Source organism: Numida meleagris, chromosome 1 (assembly GCF_002078875.1).
Source record: "Numida meleagris isolate 19003 breed g44 Domestic line chromosome 1, NumMel1.0, whole genome shotgun sequence".
Lineage (NCBI taxonomy): Eukaryota > Metazoa > Chordata > Aves > Galliformes > Numididae > Numida > Numida meleagris.
Window position 1 is genome coordinate 171252383 of NC_034409.1, and position 24443 is coordinate 171276825.

Genomic DNA, 24443 nt, shown 5'->3' on the forward strand with positions numbered 1-24443 from the left:
AACAGTCAACCATCCTCAGTGACAGAGATGTAAAATAAGCTATGTAAGTAGACAGAGTCAGTCCGAAAACAGAGATGCTAGGCTAAAAGTGATGCATGAGTCCAGATGGAGGCCATATCTACCAGAGTACCCCAGAGATCAACACTGCATCTAGTCTTCATTAATGATCGGAAACAGAGGAGTGGCTTACACAAATGTAGGTGTACAGCCATTCAGGGGAACATTTGGCAGGCTGGAGTAGTAGGTCAACAGTCTCATGAAGATCAACAGAGGGAAGAAGAGCAAAGTCCTACCTCTGAGGAGGAAACTCCTCATGCACCAGTATAGAAGGGGGCCTGGTAGTGCAAGTGGACATTAAGTTGATCATGAGCCAGTACAGCACCCTCAAGGCAAAGAAGAAAAATGGTATCCTGGGCCATGTTAGGAAAAGCATACCCTGCAGGTCAAGGGAGGTGATACACCCCCTCTCATAAACTTTGCTGAGACCATATCTGGAGTACTGTGACCAGTTCGGGGCTCCCCAGTACAAGAAAGACATGGACATACTGGAGAGAATCCAGCAAAGCACCAGAAAGATGACCGAATGTCATGGTTTTGTGATTTTCGGTTATTGGTATTCCACATCATAACATCATGTAGTGGATGTACCTGGTTCTCAGAAGAGAAGGACTACTACAGTCCCCACAGCACTTTTCTCCTCTGTTACCATTTTCCAGCCGGAGGTAAAAGATAAAAGCTCGCAGTATAAAAACTTGCAGATCACGAGACCTCATCCCTTTTTCTGCCGTCTCTCGTCTTGGCAGCACCTCGTTCTCCAGCCGTCTTATCGTCGGTAGTAGAGTAAGGCTTACCTTGATTTTGGGACATTCTCTCTCTCTGTATTGGATTTATCAGCTTAAATTGTAATTATATTGTATTATAGTGTGTTGTTTTGCATTCCGATATTTTATTTAGTAAATTAGTTTGTTTCTCCTCAGATTATTGCCGCTGTTCTTTGCTCTCAGGGCCATCTCCTTACCCTTTTTCCCTTTTCCCTTTTTCCCGGGGTGTGGGCCCGTGGATCCCCCATCCCCTTCGTCACAGAACTGGGCCAAACGCCTGTAAACCGCTGACACCGAATAATCAAAGTCTCTGCCATATGTGGAAAGGCTGAGATATAGCCTACAGAAGAGAAGGCTTGGAGGCATGCGTATAAGTACCTGATGGACAGGCAGTAAAGAAGATGGAACCAGAGACTTCTCAGTGTTACCCAGCGACAGGAAAAGAGACAATGAACACAAATTCAAATACAAGAAATTCCATTTAAATACAAGTAAAAACATTTTTCTGTGTGTGTGAGGTCAAACACTGGAATGGGTTGCCTGGAGAAGCTGTGACACCTCCATTCACAAACATACCAAAACCTGACCGGACAAGATCCTGAGGAACCTACTCTAGCTGACCGTGCTCTCAGCACTCCTGCTTCAAAAATCATAGACCTCTTTGAAGTTGTTCGTGAAAATATGTAATTGCTTTTTAGAAAAATCAAGATTCCTCAAAAGATAGATAACTTGAAAGAATTATCAAGCTTTAATTTATGTGATATTTTTTACACTTACTTAAACAGAAAAAGATGTGAAATGACGGAAAACCATATTCAAAACAGAACAAATCATTGCTTTTGTATCTCTTCGTTGGTGGTGCTTCTCCATTACTCAGTCTCTCATTTAGCAAAATCTAAAATCAGCGCAAAGAAGCTTAGACGATTTAATTTGAAATTTTTTCCTTTATTTATGGCTTGATTTAAGCCATTATATTAAAATGACAAGTATTTGCACTGACTCTAATTTCCCCTTCAGGCTTTCTTATTACATGCACATTACACTTAGACTCGGTTTTGGCATATGATTTCTATAAGGCTGACTCCTTTCAGTAGCTATATGAGGGACCTCTGAAGTTGCAACTTATTAGTCACAAAAGTGACTAATTTTATTTTCTATGCTTGCTAAATAATCTCATTTTAGATATATTCCAAAAAAAGAATAACACAAGAAAGTGAGACACTGAACTGTAATTACAATATGTATGTGCAAGAGAAAGAATAAGAGAGAACATGGATTTGCTCAAAGTTTTCTTTAAAAGCATGAGCATGCAGCAAACTACATTTATTAGAGAGGTTAGATTTTAAGAGCTACAATAAGAGTGTTTAAAATCCACATATTGTGGCTATTGTGTTGCCCAATGGCAAAAACAAAATGTAGAGGAATCCATTTTGATATGTTGGTTATATTACTAAAAACAAGAAAAAGCACATATCAAACATGGGGAAAAATAAATGCAAAGAAAAAAAGTTTTCTTATCCTGCTAGACTCCTTATTCTAGTCAATGTAATAAATAGAGATTATATTAAGTTACTTACAATAGTTGTTATGCTATGGTTTTAGCTAATAAGAAGTATGTTAATTCCAAAAACATCATTTAGAGTATAATTTTCAGGTGAAGCCCTGAACTCTTTTGAAGAAAGAAATTCAGAAATTCAGATTCAGGGCAGCTTAGTGGGGTTTATTCACTGCTATAAAACAAAAACAAAAACAAAAACATTATAATTAAAGAAAAATGTTTATTAAAGAGAGATGCCTGAGAATAGCAACTACTCTAATATACATCACTTCTCAGTAGCACAATAAATAGAGGCTATGCTTTTGGAAAAAAAGCTCTAAATCAGTACTTTTAAAAATGGAACCAGAAGCAAATTCACTCTGACACAAACATGAAACATACATCAATATTCAAGAAAGCTCAACACAGGCAGGATTTTTAACTATTTAAATGCAAAAATATATACTAAATAAGAATCTAAAATTGAATAAGAATCGTAATGACATCAGAACTGCATCACAAAAATAATAGCAAACCACAGAATCATATGATTGCCTGGGTTGAAAATGACCTCAAAGATCATCGAGTTTCAACTCCCCTGCTGAGAGCAGGGTTGCCAACCACTAGAGCAGGCTGCCCAGAGCCACATCCAGCCTGGCCTTGAGTGCCTCCTGGGATGAGGCATCCACAACCTCTTTGGGCAACCTGTTCCAGTGCGTCACCACCCTCTGAGTGAAAAACTTCCTCCTAATATCTAAACTAAATCTCCCCTGTCTCAGTTTAAAATCATTCCCCCTTGTCCTATCACTATCCACCTATGTAAACAGTCGTACCCCCTCCTGTTTATACTCTCCCTTCAAGTACTGGAAGACCACAATGAGGTCTCTGCGGAGCCTTCTCTTCTCCAAGCTAAACAAGCTCAGTTCCCTCAACCCTTCTTCATAGAAGAGGTGCTCCAGCCCTCTGATCATCTTGGTGGCCCTCCTCTGGACCCGTTCCAAGAGCTCCACATCTTTCTTGTGCTGGGGTCCCCAGGCCTGGACACAGTGCTCCAGATGGGGCCTCACAAGAGCCGAGTAGAGAGGGACAATCACCTCCCTCGCCCTGTTGGCCGCTCCTCTTCTAATGCAGCCTAGAACATAGATGGCCTTCTGGGCTGCCAGCGCACACTGCTGGCTCATGTCCCACTTCTCATCCACCAGGACCCCCAAGTCCTTCTCCGCAGGGCTGCTCTCAATGAGTTCTTCCCCCAGTCTGTATAAATACCTGGCATTGCCCCGGCCCAAGTGCAACATCTTGCACTTGGCCTTGTTGAACCTCATTAGGTTCTCATGGGCCCACTTCTCCAGCCTGTCCAGGTCTCTCTGGATGGCTTCCCTCTTGTCCAATTTATCAGCTGCACTGCTCAGCTTGGTGTCATAGCCATCTGAAGTTATTCAAACCTATTGCCATTACTGCTTGATTCTTCTGGAATCAGAGAGAATCATAATAATTACTTATGTAAAAAGTCTTTCTACACTACTAGTGCTAATTAAACCAACACATATCAAAGGCTGTGTATTTTCAGAGCACCCTTTTTCTGCTCTGAAACAGTAAAAAAAATCCCATATTAATTACTTGACTTAAAGTTGCCAATTCTATACCACACTAAGACTGAGAAACAAGTGATCATGTTAAATTCATGGATGCATATTCAATTACATTTGTCTTTGTCCTTGGTAAATGAAAAAAAAAAATAACCGATGCTAACAAAAACAGCAATAGCCAACAGCTTGAAAAAAAGCTTCCCAGTAAAATAACTTTAATATTTGGTAGAAAATGGGTACACAAAAAAGCATTATCCCAGATAATGGGAAATATGGGAAATGGGAAATCAGAATAAGTCTGATTATTTTTAATACAATACTCATTCTGAAAAAAAGTATGATTTTAGTATTCCAACTGAATAAACAGTAAGACTTTTATGTACTTATAGTATAAGAAAAAAACTTCCAGAGATCGTATCTAATCTACCAGACCTTTGTTCACTAGACTACTAAAACGTTCTGCTCTTTAGACCGCCTAAAATAACCTTAAAGGGAGAAACATCATTTTTGGTTACTTGCCCTCTTGTGCTACTCTTGAACTCCACTGTGGATAAAGCCTCATAAACCCTGCTCATATCAAATTGTCATCTACAAATTATATACACAAAGAGTAAGAGAAAAGGTAGGCATACTAAATAGCAAATACACAAAGAATGAAGAATTGCTGAAGAAAACACCACCATTTTCTGAGAGAACATTCCTTGTTTTCCCCATCCATTTTCATTTCTGCTAAGACAAGCATGCTTGAGAGATGGTTTGTTTCTGAAGTGAAAATAACTTTTGAGTAACCAATAAAATTTGCATTTTTACTTTTATACCATAATTTCTAAATAACAAAGGGCTTTATTAAGGATGGAACTTCTATTTTTATCAGAACAGCAAATTTATTAAATTAAATTTGTGTTTCCTGTCTTTAATATACTGGGAAATATAGATTCTTTAGGAGGGAAAAGATTATTCTTTTTTTTTTTTTTTTTTTTTTTTTTTTTTTTTTTTTGTGGAGGGGGTTGGTTTTTTTTCACAGATCTATTTTCTATTATGTCTAGCCAGTGTGCGCTCTGAGTACAATGTATTTGTATTACAGTAATGATATCAGTGGAGAATCTTAAACACCAAAAGGAAAATATTACAACAGTGTCAATTTAAAGATGTAAGAAATAATATATTTATAAATTCCAAGATAAGAAATAGCATTTATGAACTATGTTGCAAGTCTTGCATTTGTATGTTTATTGATTTCAAAGCAAAAAGCATTGATGACAGCATAAGAATTTACATACAGTAAGCAGCCATTAACATCTGCTGATATTTTAGGAATAAAAAAATGTGTGTAAGAAACCAAAAACTAAAAAATAAAAAATAATTGGATGGTTATAGGAAACCAAAGGAAACTGTAAATACACGGTTGTAAAAGGTACTTACCAGTAGAGATAGGGTTTATCCTTATCCACATTGATATTGTTTAGTGGGTCCATACGAAACCAGGTGTTAAGGGTAAACCCATTTTGATAAGGCCACTTAGCAATAGGAGGCAATGCAATTGCCTAAAAAAAAAGGATAAAAAGGGAACAACAAGTCAAAAATACATTTTTTGTTTAGAATTGCTAAATATAATGTCTTTATAAAATTTTCTCATTATAAATCTGCAGATCTACTCTAACTAGTGCTTCTGAAAAAAAGCATTGCTATGCTATACTGATGTCACCCATCTGCATCACAACTGAAAATCTCAATTTGGTGCTTGTAAACTTGGTTCTACCCCAACTCTAATAAGTGATTTTATAAGTAACTGTCCTCAGTCCACTTCAGAGGATGAATCCTCTCTAGATCTTCATTGTGTAATACAACATGGACTACTCAAGAAATGTAAATTTGAAACTTGTATTTCATGATTTACAGGTGCACAATCTATGATGAGTAGTACATATATGAAGCAAGATTGTGGCCAAGGAAAGAAGAATGCTTACTGTGCATTTCAATATTAAATATGATTTCCAATATCTGATGCAAACTGCTGCACCTTTTTAGACAGGAATGAATACTTGAAATTCTTCTGCAAAACTTTTTTTGAAGATCTAAGAGAAAATTAAATTTAAGACAGACATTTCATCATGATTTGCCTCTGAAGCCCAGAAATGTCACAGCAGTGTATGTCAAAGTAGATATTCACATTTTGTAACAGCTATCTTGCTGCTGCATTTACATTTGGGAGAGATTAACAATGGTCTTAACTTAGCAGTAGCAAATGAAATGCTCCTTCAAAGCTCAACTATTAATTCCTCACACAACGCACCCTATGCACTTTGGTGGTACATCTGTTTGTACAGCCAAATATCAAACAAGATCAAGGAAGTATTTTAGCCAAAAATAGCCTGGATGAAAAAGAAATTTTCAACCAGTTTATTTCCCTGATGCAATCTGCTATACCAACAGCTGTATTAACAAAGAAGAAGAGGTGGCGGTTTAAGCTTTAACTTGAGGAAATATATTTGCAACAGTTCAAGAGAAGCTTCTATCACCCTTCAACCTCTGGAGTGAAGGCGTAGAATGACTTCCCCTTAAAAGATTCCAAGTTATATCCTGAGCATATACCACTCCATACCCTCCATACTAGAACGTATTGAACCTCAAATCTGCAGTTTTCATTTTTTAACATTTACATTTACTGCCTTAATAAATATATTTATAATCAGTATACAATATTTGAATTTTTGTGCAGGTTTTTTTTTCTGAAACCAGATTTATGTGCAGTTTTTCTTGAACTCACAAGAGAAAATCTACTTGACTTTCCTTCTTAACATTTTAAAGATAAATTTTAAAAAAAGAATGCAATTTTATTGTCATAAGTTATCTTGAAAAATAAAGCCAAAAGTAGACTACATTTAAATCACTGCCTTGAGGGAAAGGAACAAGCTGAAGGAGTTCAAACAAACAGAAAAAGATACAATAAAATTTCTGACTTAGCTGTCACTATAAACTGTCACCGTGCTGATATGCGGAAGAGAAACCTCTACATTTTCCTCAAGTCCCAGATTTATGTAACGTAGTACCAATTACATTATTCAAAACAAATGCTATTCTTATTTTCACTTTAAGGGCAATTTCACCAGTCAAAAATCTGGTATTTGACATTCCTATCCTCGTAAGTGTACCATTTCAACAGCACAACTATCTTGCAAGCCTAATGAAAAGTCTGTCGTACTCAGGTACGTACTTCCCCTCTTGTTTCCCTTGCACGAACTTCCAAAGGCAAATTACAGGAAATGCAAGTAAGAAGCAATTTATTTGTTCCTCAAATTGTACTATTTTGGTTGAAAACTTACTGCAGCACTACAGCCAGGGAAGTTGAAAAAGGTATCAGGGCCATGTCTCTGTGGCATCTGATTGAGGACTGATAATAATTTAACTGCGTGTCTTGGCTGTGAAAACAAGAAAAGTGCACTGAAGTAAATATAAACAGTTTTATACTCTTTCAGCTACAATGGAAACTGGACGGTTTTCAAACAACACAGCAAATTAACTCTATAGTAGTTAGCTAAAGTACTTCATAAATGTATGTTCAATCAACATGAAAAAAATATTCAAGTTGATATGTCGCAGGAGACAATTTATGTTAACTTCAGTCTCTAATGGAATGACACTTAATGCTTTATCTGATCACAGCTTACCCAGATTCCATTTTCGCCTCGAAGCATGCTGAACAAAAGCTTCAACTCTTTGACAGTGATGCTGTAGCTGGCAAGAACCCCCAACATATCAACTAGAAGATCTTCAAAGGAAAATAAAGTTATTCTGAACTCTGAATTTCATTGTTTTGACAGAAAAAAAAAAAAGCTGAAGAAGTTAATACCTTTACAAGTAAGTGTATTCACAAATTCTAAAAATCAACTTAGTGGCTTTAAATATTTTACAAAGAATTTCATTCTCTAGTTGATTAATAATGTTAAAAATAAATTTACATATTCAGTTTCAGATGTTGCATCACACTATGAACAAAGTATCTATTATATTTCCTAAGATTAATTCTTCCTCTTTTGCACCATTCATCATACATTCTGAACTTATTGCTTGCTCATTTCTGTTATACACTTTTGGGACAAAGGCTTCTTCATTCCTCTGAAGTTAGTATTTTTGAAACACTTCTAATCTAAAAGGTATTTAACATTATTTTTTTAACTTAAGTACTATATACTGAGTACTTTACAGTTAAATACATTATACAGAGAATTTTTGCAGTTCCCACAGCTTTTCTACAGTGATAATGCTTCCAATTTTTACCAAAATGAAAAGCCAGAAACCAACCAACCAACCAAAAAAAACCATAATCAGCCACCACCTTCACAAAAAAAAAAAGGGAGACAAAAATAAAGATCACAGTAAAAAAGTCATCAAAATTCTTAAGGTTTATGTAATATAGCTTACACTAAAACATCTCAAAATCCATGAAATTTTAAATTAATAGCATTACATAGCTTGCCTTTCAGACAAAATCAGGTATAAAATTATTGCTAGTTGTTGAAGCTTTATTTTGAAATACAGAATTTAATTCAAAAATTTGTTCAGTTGCGGAATGGTGAACCTTGCCTATACTCTGCATTTTCTTCTGACATAAACAGCACTACAAACCATTAGTACTGCCTTTAGTAGAAGGAAAAACAAACTGCACATCTTTGCAGATGTATCATAAAAAAATTAACTCAGAGATCAAACTGTGAAATACAGACTTTTCAAAACAAAAAAAAGCTGTGACAAAATAAAATCAGCATTAACAACCTCTTTGAATTTCTTCAATGGTCAACAATCAGAACATTCTCCCTACATTCCCTTCAAAAAGACATGATTAAGCTTGTAACTTTTTTTGTTCATCAGTGAAAGAATGACTCTTAGACCTGCTAACAAATAGTAGCATTAAAAAATATTAATCCTCTAGGACGATATTTGTTTTTAAGCAAATTTTCTCTGCAAATCCCCGCATATGTGTTTTTGTGTAAACCCATCAATATCTATTAGCTTCTACCACTGTGAAACCAGTCTCTGGTCCTCAGTACAAAAGGCATGTGTAAAGACTGAAACAGCATTCAATTCACAGGAGACATACTAAGCTGTTCACTCATGCAGTGAAACTGCACGTCAGGAAAAGCAAAACGACAAAACAAAACAAAGAACCAATGTAACTTGCAGTTATTTTCACTATAAAATCAGACTAATTCCCTAATAGTAAAGCTCAACCATGTTTTTTTCCTTTCTCCAAACAGTTTGTCGGAAAGTTTAATTAATATTCCTTTTAAAATTAGTCGTAGATTATAATTGTGATAGAATTTCTTAAAGGAAAGCAAAATAAGGCTAAGAAAACAAAAAGCCATATGTATCCAGCTCGTCCTATAGTACCTACAGCCATCTGCCCCCTTCATCATTCAGTCACCAGCATGCAACATGAAGCTGGCAGCGATCGCACATATTGTACGTGATCAGAAGCTAAGAACAATAACACATTGACAGCTCAGAAAGGGAAATCAGCATGAGTGAATACCAATCTTCAGCTGAGAATTTCCCAATTCCCATGTCTTAGCTTGTGTTTTAAATCAAGCTACTTCAAATTTTGCTTTCTTTATAACATCTTGTGTAGAATCAAAGATGTTAGATGAAAATCAGAAGACCATTAAAAAAATCCTCTAACACAGATGATGAAAAGTGTAATACAATCAAGAACAGAAATGACTGACACATTTTTAAAATCACTGAACATGTGTTATGTTGTTCCATCGTTTTAGTCCTATACTACCTTATGGCACAGAAAATCTCTTATTTCTCCTCATGACACTGATATCCCACAGGCATTAGTAGTACATATTTATAAACAATGAATAAAACATTTATGGAGATACATAAATATAAATTCCCTAGCTTTTTATCCTTGAGTAAAACAAAGACCAGAAGGACTGAAGCACCGTGAGGTAACAAGTGTAGATAAAAGAAAGAACACCTATGGAAGTCAATGTACTTAGGCAACTTAAACGTTTTCCCTTAAACACCCCTAAAGAGGAGATGTTTTTTGCTTCAGTATAACCAAACATAAAAAAACCTGCACTATTACTACCGAACTTTATTCATACATATTAGAATCTCACTGAAAATAGTCAGTCCACCTCTGGTTTACAATTATAATAGTCAGCTCATCTATAAATTAACACCGCTACAAAACACCCTAACTTCTTTTTTAACATTTTGTTCATTTTCTGTAATGTTTAAATACGATCACATATAAAAATGGTATCTGTGATCTCATTTCAGAAATGAGGAAGGTTTTCTCCAGAAGGAGAAAACAGACACCTTTTCTCATTTTTATAGCATTTAAAAATGCACTGAATGAAACAGATTGTTTTTTACTGGCACTTTCTGAATACTTTCAGGCTAAGCAGTTTATACATGCTCTACCAGTTCATCAGAAGCCTTGAAGAAACGCTTAATTCAGTCATTTCATTCAAAAATACAGTGGTAAAAAGAGCCTGCCTGTCTCTCAAGGAAACTGAGTATATATCTCAGTGGATGGTGTGGCATTAACTTTAGAAGATGTATTGAACAGCATTGGGATCGCAACTTCACAAAAAGTACCTCATGCCTCCTTAAACGTTAAATAACAGGCAACCATGAAGTTGTGAATTTTAGCTCTATTTGTGAAGCAGATGTAGTTCTACAGGCTGGCAATAGAGAATATGAGAATTTTGGAGCTTCTCTTACAGATCCAATTGGAAGATAAAAGATTGTTAACAGCCTGTTAATGGCAGAACAGTCCAAAACTAACATTTTTGCATAGAAATCAGGAACTATTTCAATAGTTAAGAATTTGGTTCCAGAAATTTCGGAACAACTACCTCGAGCATCACAACAGAACTGCGGAAAATAAAATGGGGCTCAAGGGAGACACATCCCCTGAGTATGAGTTAGGGTTATGTTCATCTTTCAGACTTCTCTGAAGTTACTACAGATACGTTATCTCAGGGAGTCTCTTGGAACAGAATATCTGCATCACTATTCATCAAACAGAAATAAAAGAGAGAACTCCTGTGCAGCCGTTAATAAAAATGTCTGCCAATCACCAAGGTGGATATTTCAGTACTCTTTTTGCCTAAACCATTGATAAAATGTCTGATCAGCCCCTGTCTTAGTGTAACAGGTTATCACAGTGCACGGAGGAATTGTGATAGGTGATACTTCTGGAAAACAAATTACAATACAAATAGCAATGAACCCATTTGGACAGCAGTTGACACTGATTAAGCTTTTATTCTTGACCACAGAATCTGCAAAATCTCAAAAGTGAGATATTTAAGGCACAGAGAAGCCTCATAGTCTGATAGTCTTCATTTGAATGGACAGCCAACTTTTTCTCACTGCAAAAGACTGGGTACATGTTTATTTGCTGTTCTCTTACTTTCATAAAACCAGAGGAGAGTAGCTTCAGACTTAGACTGGTCCTGAAAGACTGCTCTCACTGTCAGAACATAACAGATTATACCTGTCTCTTCTGTTTAGACCATATCTAGGTTTAATCACAGCATTTCAGAAAGAAGCAGACGAGATGACCTAAAAATCAAAGAAAAAGCCCCACAAGACAAACAAACTAACTAAAAAAAACAGACAATCTTTACCACACTGGGATGTTTTGGGAAGAAAGTGGTACTAACTTCCTAGGCATAGTAACACAACTCTTGTTCAAAACATGCTTTCTCAATGTTAAAAATTATTTTTCCAGAAAATTCCTTACTTTATCCTTAGGGTATGGAAAGTTCATAGAAGCAACTGGGGCCAAGCAGTTCTACGGTAGTTGACCATGACTTCAGCATGTGGATATCAGATTAAGATCAGAATAAAAAATGCATCAATGCCTTAGCATTTTGTCATCAAGTGACTACTATCTGACTGCTTATTAGATGACCATATTTACTGCTTCTGTTTTATTACCAAAGTTGTTCCCATTCATTATTGTGGTGAGTTGCTCCCAGAAATAACAAGATAAAAGTAAAACGGCAAATTTGTTTTTTTTTTTTCACATCTAAGTAAATGTTTCAAAAATCCACACTTATCTATTTAGAGTTCTCAAAGACCCAACAATGTGGTGTTCTCTTAAATCTCTGTTAACTTCATAATATGCTGAAGGCTATGCAGATACACATTCCAGAGCTAGTAAGTTATCAGAATTCCAATTTTCAGTTTTGTTTTTAAACTAAATATGTCCTTTCCTCATCTATGTGAGTGTTCAGCAGGGAAAGCTTACTGGCGCTTTTTCTACAGAAAGTCTCTTTCTGAAATACTGTGTGACAACTCTTTTCTGAGTTTCTATATATATAATTAATGGGAAAGAGGCTTGATGAAATTTCTTTATCAAGGTATTACCCCTGATTTGTATTAATAATTGTAAATTGAGAGCATTTTTCAATTTCCAAGTGCTCCTGGAAGACAGATCCTATACTCTCTTGATCTTAGACATCTACAAGTAGCTTAGCAATTTGAAAAATTTGACTCTAATGAGGACATCATCACAGGTATGTATGGCACATACAGAAGTACTATTTAGGGGACCTCAAACTGAAGAAATGTTATTAGTATAGTTACTGATTACCAAGAGCAAAACAGTGGTAAAACTTCAGGATGGAAATGTATATGTTCATCAACAGATGCCTTATATTTAATGGGAAATAAATATTATCTTCCTCTTCATACTATTCTGACATATTTACAGTCCTGGAAACAAAATGTTCTTGGTGAAAGTCATTAGTCTGCGAATCTACTGATCTGTCATACATCAGTCTGAATCTCACAGTACAATATTTAATGTAACACTTCTTCTGTTTTTAGGCTTTCCACATACATTTGTGAGACCTTGAAATACAAAAATTACAGCTTTTTCCCGTACTTAGTACTATATACACCTTTTTACTGAAAAAAGCCTAAGACAAAAACATTACATAATAATCCATATTTCATGCTGCTGTTATCCTCTTCTTGTTTCTGGTCTGAAATCCTTGTTGGTTTATTGTTCCACAAAGCCTATATATCTGTCAGGAATCAGATCATCAACTAAAATCTTAAGAGTTAGAATTATGGCAGACAAAACTCCAATCTTTCAAAAACACTTCATAACTTAAGTACCCTACAATCAATCCAAATGTAGATAAAAATGAAGAATTACCTTCACAGTTAAGGAAGTAAGCGCTTAAGTTTCTCCCCAGGAAAAAGAAGGAGTACATAAATACCAATCACATATAGCTCTTAGTTTGGCGTATTTAAACTCGATAACCAAACCTACTCCTCTAACTAAATCATTCAGGATTATAATCTGTACTCTACTACTTAGAGAATAACAAACTCCTTCAAAAGTAATCTTGTCTGTGCAAGAGCTTCATCAGTTATTTCCAGTGAGCAAATAATGCAGTTTTTTTAAGCTATAAAAAAATTACAGGCCTTTAAAAACAAGTATAAAGAGATAGTATTATGATCACAGCTATATATTATGAAATGAAGCACAGAAATAAATTAATAAAATCAAAATCCTCAGCATTTAAAGTTATTGATCATTCAAAATGATCAGTGTACTTCAGAATTAAGATACTACCTTGAAAGTCTAACAGGTTCTGTTCTTGGTAATTTTCAAATTGCTTTATTTTATCTCTAAGTATTATCTTCTCACATGAATAAACAGGTAATGATTTTAGACAGTATCTACATATATTTTAAACTATGAATATACATACTTCATTTTTTCTGAAATTTATAAAAAATCTGATTCAATAGAAGCACTAACCAAAAAATTACTTCAAATAAAAAACAAAGCATCCCCAAACTCTCTACAATCACAAAAAGTTGACAGTTCAGGAAAGTAAGGATTATTTTATCAGTTGGTGATTTATACCTGCAATCATGTCGTCCACTGTACTCATCTTCAGCAGTACCTGTTCAATTAAGCCAACTTCCGTGCTAGTCTGTAAATTACGGACACTTTTACGTAGAATTGCTGTGAACATACTCCAAATTTCAGCTTGGCATGTTACATCACAGTGCTCCAAAAGCTCTGACATGCACGTAATGCTCTCTGCATCCTGGATTATAAAGTTCATCTCCAGATCAAATTCACCACCAACCAGCTACAAAAGAAAATGAGAACAGCGTTACAATGTGATAGCTTTAATGTCTTTCATACCTGCATTGTCTATTGGAGACATTGTCTATTAGAGACTGAATATTTTTTGCTTGTTAGTAATAGCACCGATTCTGCTGGAGTTCAAGAAATGTTTAGACAACACTCACAGAAATATGGTTTGAATACTGGGTGGTCCTGTGTGGAGCCAGGAGCTGGGCTCAATAATCCTTGAGGGCCCCTTCCAACTCAGGATATTCTATGATTCTATGAGAGAAGTAATTTTGACAGAGTAACTCACAGATATGATCAGCTGTGAGTTTGGCCAATTTGACGTCACAGCGAACTGACAAACATGCTACACAAAACATACCTTATACAAAACCTACCCTCTACTAGCAAAAAAATATTACCTTCCTTTCTGTCACAGTGTTGAACACAAAACTTTCATGAAATACAGTCACAAGATACTTGAAATATTCCTTATTGTAAAGTAACTGAAATGGTAGCCTTGCCCAGAGTGATGCAGTGGAGAAGCTACAGAAACTGAAAACCTAAAAAGAAACTGAGGCTTGTCCATAGTTCTGTTAAGAGACATTTGCCTACTCAGAAATAAAAAAGACACTGAAAATAACTTAGCTATATTTCCACTTGATATAACACAACATTTACATTTACATGTTTTCAAGGCTTTACTGCCCTTCCCATTACAACATCCAAATCTCCCTGCAGTCATGTGCAGAACAAGATTCAGTGAACTGCTCTGGACTAAAGGAACAATGGAAAACTTGGTAATTATACCACAGGACAATTCATCATGTGGCCATGTGAACCTGCTGCTGGTGCAAGGAGAGACGGCACTGGGAGAGGAACAAGCATTCAGATGAAGAACAGTTTAACAGCAACACTAACAAAACTGCGGCCTGATGTCTGTCTACCTGGATACTTCCCCAGTGTCCTGAATTCTAACTAAATAGCACAACTAGAGGGCACATTTTAGGAGGAAAAATAAATGCTGCAAGCTAAAATTTGCAAAAAACATAGTCAAGACCAAGTATGTCTTAGGACAACTGAATTCGCAATGTCATCAACTCCAATCCATTGGCCACTTGTGTAATTCTAACAATATTATCTTAGAATATCTTTCTGAAATGTATATAAAACTAAGCTTAAAAAGAATGTTCTTTAATGGCAGAAACATTATTCAGTTTTGAAGTATAAAAAGCCTGTCTCCTATGCACCCTACTTTACCCTAGTAGGACTGCTGAATTTTGAAACTACCAATGTTAAATTTCAGGAAGTGCAAATATATTATCTAATTCAGAAAGGCAAAAGAACAAATTAAATTAATTCTAAAATAATTGTAAGATAATCTTTTCTGTTTGTTCTGGGAAGGTATATAATTAAAACTGCAATAATATTTTAAATTAAAGATAATCAAAGAATTCATCTCCACGTACGTAATTTCAGAAGTGATTTTTAATACAAAGCTATTTCATTGCTTATTTAAAAGCAGTTTGTATTATTTTCAAATTAAGCTCCAAATAGGAAGCAATGTGAAATAATACGTAAACCCTTTTCTGATAGTTAAAGCTACCCAAATGTTCACTCTGCTTCTTTCAGTTCCACTTTTCAGAAAATTAATACAACTAAGGATTAGCTTTGGCTTCTACCCTCACTCATGCTTCTTATCCACTTACAAATTAGTTTTTCTCTATCAATCAAGTACTAAAGTTATAATTTTATAACATAAAAGTTTCCAATATTCTAAATATACAAATTGATGTCCTCCTTAGTACCTGAGATTACTTTTAATTACATTCTAATAAAACTATTTTCCTAATTTAGGTTAGCATTTCAATTTAGAAATTGTGATTGCATATCATATATCTGCATATTTGGTAAACATATAATGTTTACTAAGGGCAACCAAACTCTCAAAAGTAAGAAGACAGTATTTCTATGGTCATTTTTAAAAACTGTGATATAGTTTTATATAGGAAAACACTATACTTTTCAAAAAATATGGATGGAGTTTCTGTTCCTAAAAACAACAGTAATTTGCATACACTTCACCAGCAATCTGGCTTGTTCTTTCAGTTAACTTCATATCTCTCTCCATCTGGACAATTCTCTCTGAGATTATTTTATAAACACACCGAGGTAAAAGAGGAACTTGTAGATGACATCCAGCTAAATTCTCTTAGATGCCTAGGTTGGAAAAGACCTCCAAGACCATCCACCCGAAATGTCCATCTACCACCAATATCTCCCCATTAAACCATGTCCCTTAGTACAACATCCACATGTTTCTTGAACACCTCCAGGGACGGTAACTTCACCACTCCCCTGGGCAACCTGTTCCAATGCCTCACCACTCTTTCTGAGAAGAAATTCTTCCTAATATCCAACCTAAATCTCCCCTGGTGCAACTTGAGGCCATTCCCTCTTGTCCTATCGCTGTTACCTAGGAGAAGAGGATGACCCACACCACACCACAACCTCCTTTTAGGCATTTGTAGGGCGCAATAAGGTCTCCCCTGAGCCTCCTCTTCTCTAGACTGAACAATTCCCCAGTTTCCTCGGCTTCTCCCCATAAGACTTGTGCTCCAGATCCTTTACCAGCTTTGCTGCCCTTCTCTGGACATGCTCTAGGGCCCTGAGGACACGATTCATGACCTCAAAAGTAGAAGTGTCAATTTATTTCTGTATCTTTCCATGCAGGAAATCTAGGATGAGCAAATGGAATCTGTGGAGTCTCCATCCTGGGAGATAAAAACATTTGGACTCAAAGCTAGGCAATCTGCTCTAGGGTGTCCCACTTGAGCAGGGCTTTGGACCAGGTGATCTTCATACCTTTCAACCTCAACCATTTTGTGATCCTATTTGGATATACAACTTTCAGACACTTAATTTAGGCAAAATGAATCCCACCCTTTGTTTTTGATAATATATAGATCTAAAACCAATTTAAAAATAGCTGGCAACGTGCACTTGCAGCCCATAAATCCTATTCTGGGCTGCATCATGAGAAGCATGGCCAGCAGGGCAAGGGAGGTGATCCTGCCCCTCTGCTCTGCCCTCATGAGACCCCACATGTGGTACTGCATCCAGTTCTAGAGCCCCCAGCAAAGGAAATACATGGAATTGTTGGAGTAAGTCCAGAGAAAGCCACTAAGATGATCAGAGGGCTGGAGCACCTCTCCTACAAAGAAAGGCTGAGTAAGCTGGGCTTGTTTGGCCTGGAGAAGAGAAGGCTCTGAGAACTCATTGCGGCCTTCCAGTACCTAATGGTGGACTGTGGGAAAGCTGGAGAGGGATTATTTATAATAGTGTAGTGATAGAACAAGAGGTTTTAAACTATAAAGAAGGGAGGTTTAGGTTAGACGCTAGGAGAGGAAATTCTTCACTACAAGGGTTGTGAACCAGTGACACTGGCTGCCCAGAGAAGCTGTGGATGCTCCACCCTTGGAGATGTTCAAGGCTGGGTTGCATGGGGCCCTGGCAGCCTGAGCTGGTGGGAGGTGTCCCTGCCAGCAGCAGGGAGGTCAGAACCAGGCGATCCTTAAGGTCCCTTCCAACCCAAACCATTCTATGTTTCTCTGAAAATAATTCAGGCTGTATTTTCTTGTTAGATTAATATACTAATATGTAAACTTTACAACACTGAAATAGAGCTCATTATTAATCTGAAGTGATGTATCAGTCTGAAGTATGTTGTCAGCTCTGTTAAAAACAAGATGTCTATGTACGTAAAACATCGCAGAGAATCTGTGTCAACAATAAACTGAATGTTGCTAAAATTGGCTTCATGGAAAGTGTTCCACAGGGCTACAGATTATGCACTTGTCCATTTGTCATCAGAGTGGCTGTTTATTTCACCACAAAGAACATGAAAATATACCACATTTCACTCAACAGTTAAAGTATATTCAGACCACGAAAAATGATCACAGTTATTACAATCAACTTCCTTAATAACTGAAACAAATTAATTAACCAACTAAAAGTTATGGCAAGGAAAAAAAAAGAGCTTTAGCTTTTCTTAAAGATGTAGTCCCAATAATCAACATAAATTTAAAATGTCAGTGGTCACCATAAAACAAATTTTATGGTGAGGAAGAAAATCTAAACAAAAATGAAGTAAGAATAGGCAAATAAATGACTGTGATTAAATGATTAATGTTCAGGAAGTAGTATAAGGCAACTGCCTCTGCTTTAAAATGTGAAAAATACAATATATTTCAGCCAAGAAAAGTAACAAGTAAAACACACAATAAAAAAGCATTTTCCAACAAAATTCTGTACTTCCATTCCCCCAGGAAAAGATAGTAAGAAAAGAAGAGGAATAGCCAATCAATCTTTACAACATAGGAAACTTATCGGTGGAGTAACATCAGTATAATAAGGTAGTAACAGGTGTTCATACTAATGAAAGGGCCAAGTTTGCTGCAGAACAAAAAATCATTTAATGCTGTTTAAAAACACCAACTATAAAGAGCTGAAAAGTGTTTTTTATGATAACAACTGGACAGGTAATAACAGTTCAAAGTCCGTAAATACAAAGTAGTACCACTTTGTATTTTTATAATTTTCCCTACATTTACAGTATGACAACGTCTGAAATTCACTATTATCATCCAGAAAAGAGCTTGGAGCCAGTATGGATACTACTTTAAATAACTAACTGACATTAAAGATTGTCAGTATGTAACTGGGAAAATTCATAATGAGCTTGCAACTTTATAACTTGGGTACAATTCTGACGGCAGTACCACATATAAAGAGTTAAATCTTACTGCCATCGAGTAACTTATTTTTAACACAATATGCAGAAGAATTCTGTTCTAAGACAGATTTCAGCTAGAGTACAGTATGAATACAAGCAGATCATTACATTAGCTGGTATATTATACCATAAAACAGTGCTCTTTCTATATCTTATAGATTAAATACAATCTTTTTGTTATGTCAAACATTCAGTCTTACTTTGCATTCTTCAAATGAACATTTGATATTCAGTAAAGACTATGCTTTCATTGTGATTAAGCACCTTGATTTATTGCATGTACTTTCCAAGGTCACATGTTGCTTTTAAACTATTCTGCATCTTTCACAGCAAAGCTGTAATAAATGAAGAAGAAAACTAATTTCACACCCTGGTTTCAAGCTAGATGAATATGGTCAAAAACATAGCTCCTCACAAAGAAGTACTGAACTAGCAGCTATTGCAAATTAGGCTATCTTCTCTAGCCTATGGTTGTTTAAAATGACAGGTTGATACTCCTTGCAAATTGCTCCAAGAATTTAAACCCACGCCACCATCCTCAAAGGCAGCTGCATTACTCATTCTCCATTCTTCTGAATACTGTAGCCATTCCTCAGCAAGCTTATCCCATTCATTATTATATGCGATAGAAGTGTTTATTCATAAGCTTCTGCATCTACACAGAACTAAGGCTGCTCTTTCACACCTGTTTGGCTTGATCAAAGGTTAAATAGTCCCTCAAAATACAGAAGTTGTCTACATATATCTGACAATATATTCAGATGAATTAAGAAACAGAGTAAAATACGTGCTTGAACAACTAGGATTAAAATGTTTACACAATCTTGAAAATCAGAATTCTTCAGCATCAGATTCTTCAAGTGTTGAAGAATGGATTGAAACGAAGACATTGTAGATAGCTGCCAAACCAGAAAAAAATATCAAATGAACAGACGATAGGAATTATGGCAATATGTGAAAAAATATACAAAATGAAGCATCAGGATGATAGTAATTCTGAATGAAGATTCAAAGCATAGATCAGAAGTTATTCTAGCATGATTTCATTATAAAACAAAACCAAACCCCTAGGGATACAGAGGTTTTCAACTCAAATTCATCTGTAGTGGGGAAAAAAAAGAGAAAAAAAGTCAAATACAAGAATAATAATAATTACATGAGATGCAAGAAAATATTTTAGAGGCATTTGATATTGCTATGGTTAAAACAAAAACATTGAGTGCATTGTGCTAAAGAAAATGACTCTAACACAAATATACACAAAAAATACAAGACAATAAAATGTCAAAATTTGAACTAAAGGAAGATTAATTAAAATGTTTTTCTTTGCACTTATTTTCATGCTAATACATAAAATATCAAAAATTTCTCAGAATAGCCTACTTTTCCATGTTCTGCACTCAAATGCTGGAAGAATTTTCATGGTATGTAAATTTAATTTTTCTGTTACTTTGAACATTTTACATCTTTCCACTCCTTCTTTGATTTGCTATCTAAAGAATTACTAACCTGTACAGCTGAAAATTACTGTTAGTTAATAAACCTTTCTGAACAGCTTTTTGTTTCCTCAAATATTGTGTTAGTTGAAAAGATGAATTCAAGAACAAAAGGGTGCAATCTATAACTATCTGGGACTTCTTGGAGTGACAGCACAGGCGGACAAAGGAAGGACAGTTGATGTAATGTACCTGAACTTGTGCAAGGCCTTTGACATGGTCCCACAACAAATCCATGTGTCTAAATTGGAGAGATATAGATTTGAAGGCTGAACTATTCGATGGAGAAAGAATTGGTTGGATAGTCATAGCCAGAGGGTTGTTGTCAGCAGCTCTATGTCCAGGTGGAGGCTGGTCACGAGTGGTGTCCCCCAGCAGTTCATCTTGGGACTGGTGTTCTTTAACATCTTTATCAATGACACAGGGCGATGACGTGTAACCTCAGCAAGTTTGCTGATGACACATTAGAAGGAAGGCATGCCATCCAGAGGGACATGGATAATCTCGAAAAGTGGGTAGAAAAGAACCTCATGAGGTTTAATAAGGCCAAATGCAAGGTGTTGCACTTGTGTTGTGGCAATTCCAGTTATGAATACAGACTGGAAGAAGAACTCATTGAGAGCAGCCCTGTGGATGAGGACTTGGGAGTCTTGATGGATGAAAAGGCAGACATGAGTCAGCAGTGTGCACTTGCAGCCTGGAAGGCCAACAGTATCCTGGTGTGCATCAAAAGAGGACTGGCCAGCAGGGAGAAGGAGGGGATTGTCCCCCTCTTCTCTGCCCTTGTAAGTTCCCATCTGGAGTACTGGGGACCCCAGTACAGAAGGATATGGACCTGTTGAAGTGAGTCCAGAGGAGGGCCACAAAGGTGATCAGAGGGCTAGAGCACTTCTCCTGTGAAGAAAGGTTAAGGGAGCTGGGCTTGTTTAGCTTGGAGAAGAGAAATCTCCAGGGAGACCTCACTGCAGCCTTCCAGTACTTGAAGGGAGCTTATCAGCAGGAGAAGGACCAATTTTTTACATGGTCTGATAGTGATAAGAGAAGTGGGAATGGCCTTAAACTAAAAGAGGGGAGATTTAGGTTAGGTGTTAAGAAGAAATTTTCTCACTCAGAGGATGGTGAGGCACTGGTACAGGCTGCCCAGAGAACCTGTGGGTGTGCCATCCCTGGAGACATTCAAGGCCAGGTTGGATGGGGCCCTGGGCAGCCTGAGCTGGTGGGTGGCAGCTGGTGGGTTGGAATTACACGATCTTTAAGGTCCCCTCCACCCTAACCCATCCAATGATTCTATGATTCCTGTCTTGTATCTAATTTGAAAACATTTTCAAGCAAAGATAGTTTTTCAGTTCCATTTTTATGTGGACTAAAGTGAAATAAATTTGTAGCTATCAGCAAAAAAAATCAAGTTTTTAACACAGCTTTTTCTTCCACCTACATTAACACAGATTTATTCTTTACACAGCAGTCAAGATTAAAGTATATTAGCATATATCTAAACATTTCCATCTCTAAATTTGCTACACAGTGCCATCAAAGTAGCACGTTTCTAGTTTCCTTCATACTAGATTGCTGTCTGTGTTTCTGTAAACCAAAATCTAGAATATAAATTCCATGATACCAGGCAGCCAATGCCATCAAAGAATTAAACTATCAAAATGGTATAATTACTACAGTTGTAGAACATCCAGGTCAGATTTATACAAAGGCACTCCATTCTTCCCTCTCCTAATTAACTGCTATCACATTTCCCCTATGTTTTCTAAAGCCAAGAATAATCAGGACATATCACAGACAATATGACAAGCATTCTCATCTGTTTTCGGCTACTTTGTGAGAACCACTTTGGGTTTAAATATATATGTGTATGATTAAGGTAATCAACTTTGCCTTGCAAGTGCAAGAGATAATAAGTTTGAAAACAGTGAAACAAATTATTTAATTTTCTTCCTTTCCCTGATCATATATTTCTTAAGCATTACAAAACAGTTGTCCAGGTTTGGCACAAAGTTCCACAGGGAAAAAAAAAAAAACAGAAATAACCTGCTGAGATAGAGGTGGTAATCTCTTAAAATCCTAAATTAATTCACTGTTAAAAGAGAAGACTAGTAATCTTTCTACCTTTGTTAACAGAGATCATCACATAACGTTGCAGAATAATACTTGTTCAAACTGGATCATCTTTTTTACAAAAACAATATTGCATTGACCTTGTAATCACCAGTGAGTTCAAAATACAGAGAGGCAGATTGCTACTGCTTCTTTTATAGGGATAGGGCTCCAGTTCAAGCACTGAAACACATTAATGTGACAAAAGAGATGGTGGTGCCAGGCGGAAAATAAAGCTATTATTTTCACGTCATTAACTAAAACATTTAATTTCTATTGAATTAATTCAGAGTTTTTATGAAGATTATTCTTCAGCTGCATGAACAAAGACCTCTTCATGTAAAAGTGTTTAGAATTCTAAATGAAACTTTTCAGCGACCAATACACATGCTGGTCACATACATAAATATATATACATATAAAATGCTAAACTGTTGGAGTTCTTTAAAAATCTGAATTATAGAATCATAGAATCATAAAGGATGTTTCTGTTCACCTGCCACCAATATTGCCCACTAAACCATACACCCCTAAGTACTACATCTACCTTTTTCTTAAACACCTCCAGCATTGGTGACTCCACCACTCCCCTGGGCAACCTGTTCCAATGCCTCACCACTCTTTCTGAGAAGAAATTCTTCCTAATATCCAACCTAAATCTCCCCTGGTGCAACTTGAGGCCATTCCCTCTTGTCCTATTGCTGTTACCTGGGAGAAGAGGCTGACCCCCACCTCACCACAACCTCCTTTTAGGCATTTGTAGGGCGGAATGAGGTCTCCCCTGAGCCTCCTCTTCTCCAGACTGAACAATCCCAGTTCTCTCAGCTGCTTCCATAAGACCTGTGCTCCAGATCCTTTACCAGTTTTGTTGCCCTTCTCTGGACATGCTCCAGGGCTTCGATGTCTTTCTTGCAGTGAGGGGCCCAAAACTGAACACAGCACTCAAGATGTGGCCTCACCAGTGCTGAGTACAGGGGGATGATCTCCTCCCTGCTCCTGCTGGCTACAGTACTTCTGACGCAAGCCAGGATGCTGCTGGCCTTCTTGGCCACCTGGGCACTCTGTTGGCTAATGTTCAGCCAGCTGTCAACTAACACCCCGGAACCATTTCCTCCTCAGAGTCTTCTAGTCACTCTGTCCCAAGCCAGTAGCATTGCACAGGGTCGTTGTGACCAAAGTGCATTTTAAAAGCTCTTTTTACCATCAATGGAAAATAAAAGGTGAATCTGGGAAGTGATTCTCTCACTGAATTTAGATGCAACATTAGAATCAAACAGTTCTTATCCTGGTAATGTATTAGTCTTCACTGACTATAAAAGGAGACCTAGTCCAGACAGACACATCTAAAGTTATGCCAGATTAATCTCACCCAGCATGCTCACAGTATGGTTTGTAACCAAATGACAACACATGTGAATTGCTACAGCAGCATGTCTTTTCCCCCATTACTGTACCCGTTTTAAAGGTGCCTTCGTTCATTTTAGCTTCAAAAATGTTTATCCTGAATAATATACAGTATGCCACAGCAGTGTACCACTAAACGAGTACTACCTAATAAGTTTATTGACAACTTTAAAGTATTCTGAGAAAAAAAAATCTATTTCCAAGTTCCCTTTATATCTGCAGATAAAATATGAATGAATTAGCACATTCAGTATCACTTTTGGTACTTCAAACATGAGCATGTTATAATGCAAACTGAATATTGCTTTAGTGAAAGATTTGACTTTAATTTCTTTGGTTTATCTTTCAGTGAGGGGGAGCATAGATTTGTTCCCTGGGTCTGGAAGGGATGGGGTTAATTTTCATGGAAGCACATATAGTACTGTGTTTTGGATTTTTGACTAAAACAGTGCTAATAACATGCTAATGTTTTAGCTATTGCTGAGATGTGCTTTCACAGTCAAGTCCCTCTTTGTTTCTCACAGCCTCCCCAGCAGTGTGGTGGTGGGAAAGAGGGGACACAGCTAAGA

At 36.6% G+C, this 24443-nt stretch overlaps 1 protein-coding gene across 12 annotated transcripts in view; it reads right to left on the minus strand.

Moving 5' to 3' along the window:
- The window catches only part of NBEA (neurobeachin), a 486663-nt gene that overhangs the window by 394419 nt on the left and 67801 nt on the right, over positions 1 to 24443 (minus strand). For all 12 annotated transcript variants that reach the window (XM_021377858.1, XM_021377912.1, XM_021377833.1 and 9 more), the window contains exons 2-5: positions 13855 to 14086; positions 7613 to 7713; positions 7268 to 7363; positions 5367 to 5488 (exon numbers count right to left, since the gene is read on the minus strand). In XM_021377858.1, coding sequence (XP_021233533.1) covers positions 5367 to 5488; positions 7268 to 7363; positions 7613 to 7713; positions 13855 to 14086 — 551 coding nt within the window. The remainder of the gene's footprint in view (positions 1 to 5366; positions 5489 to 7267; positions 7364 to 7612; positions 7714 to 13854; positions 14087 to 24443) is intronic.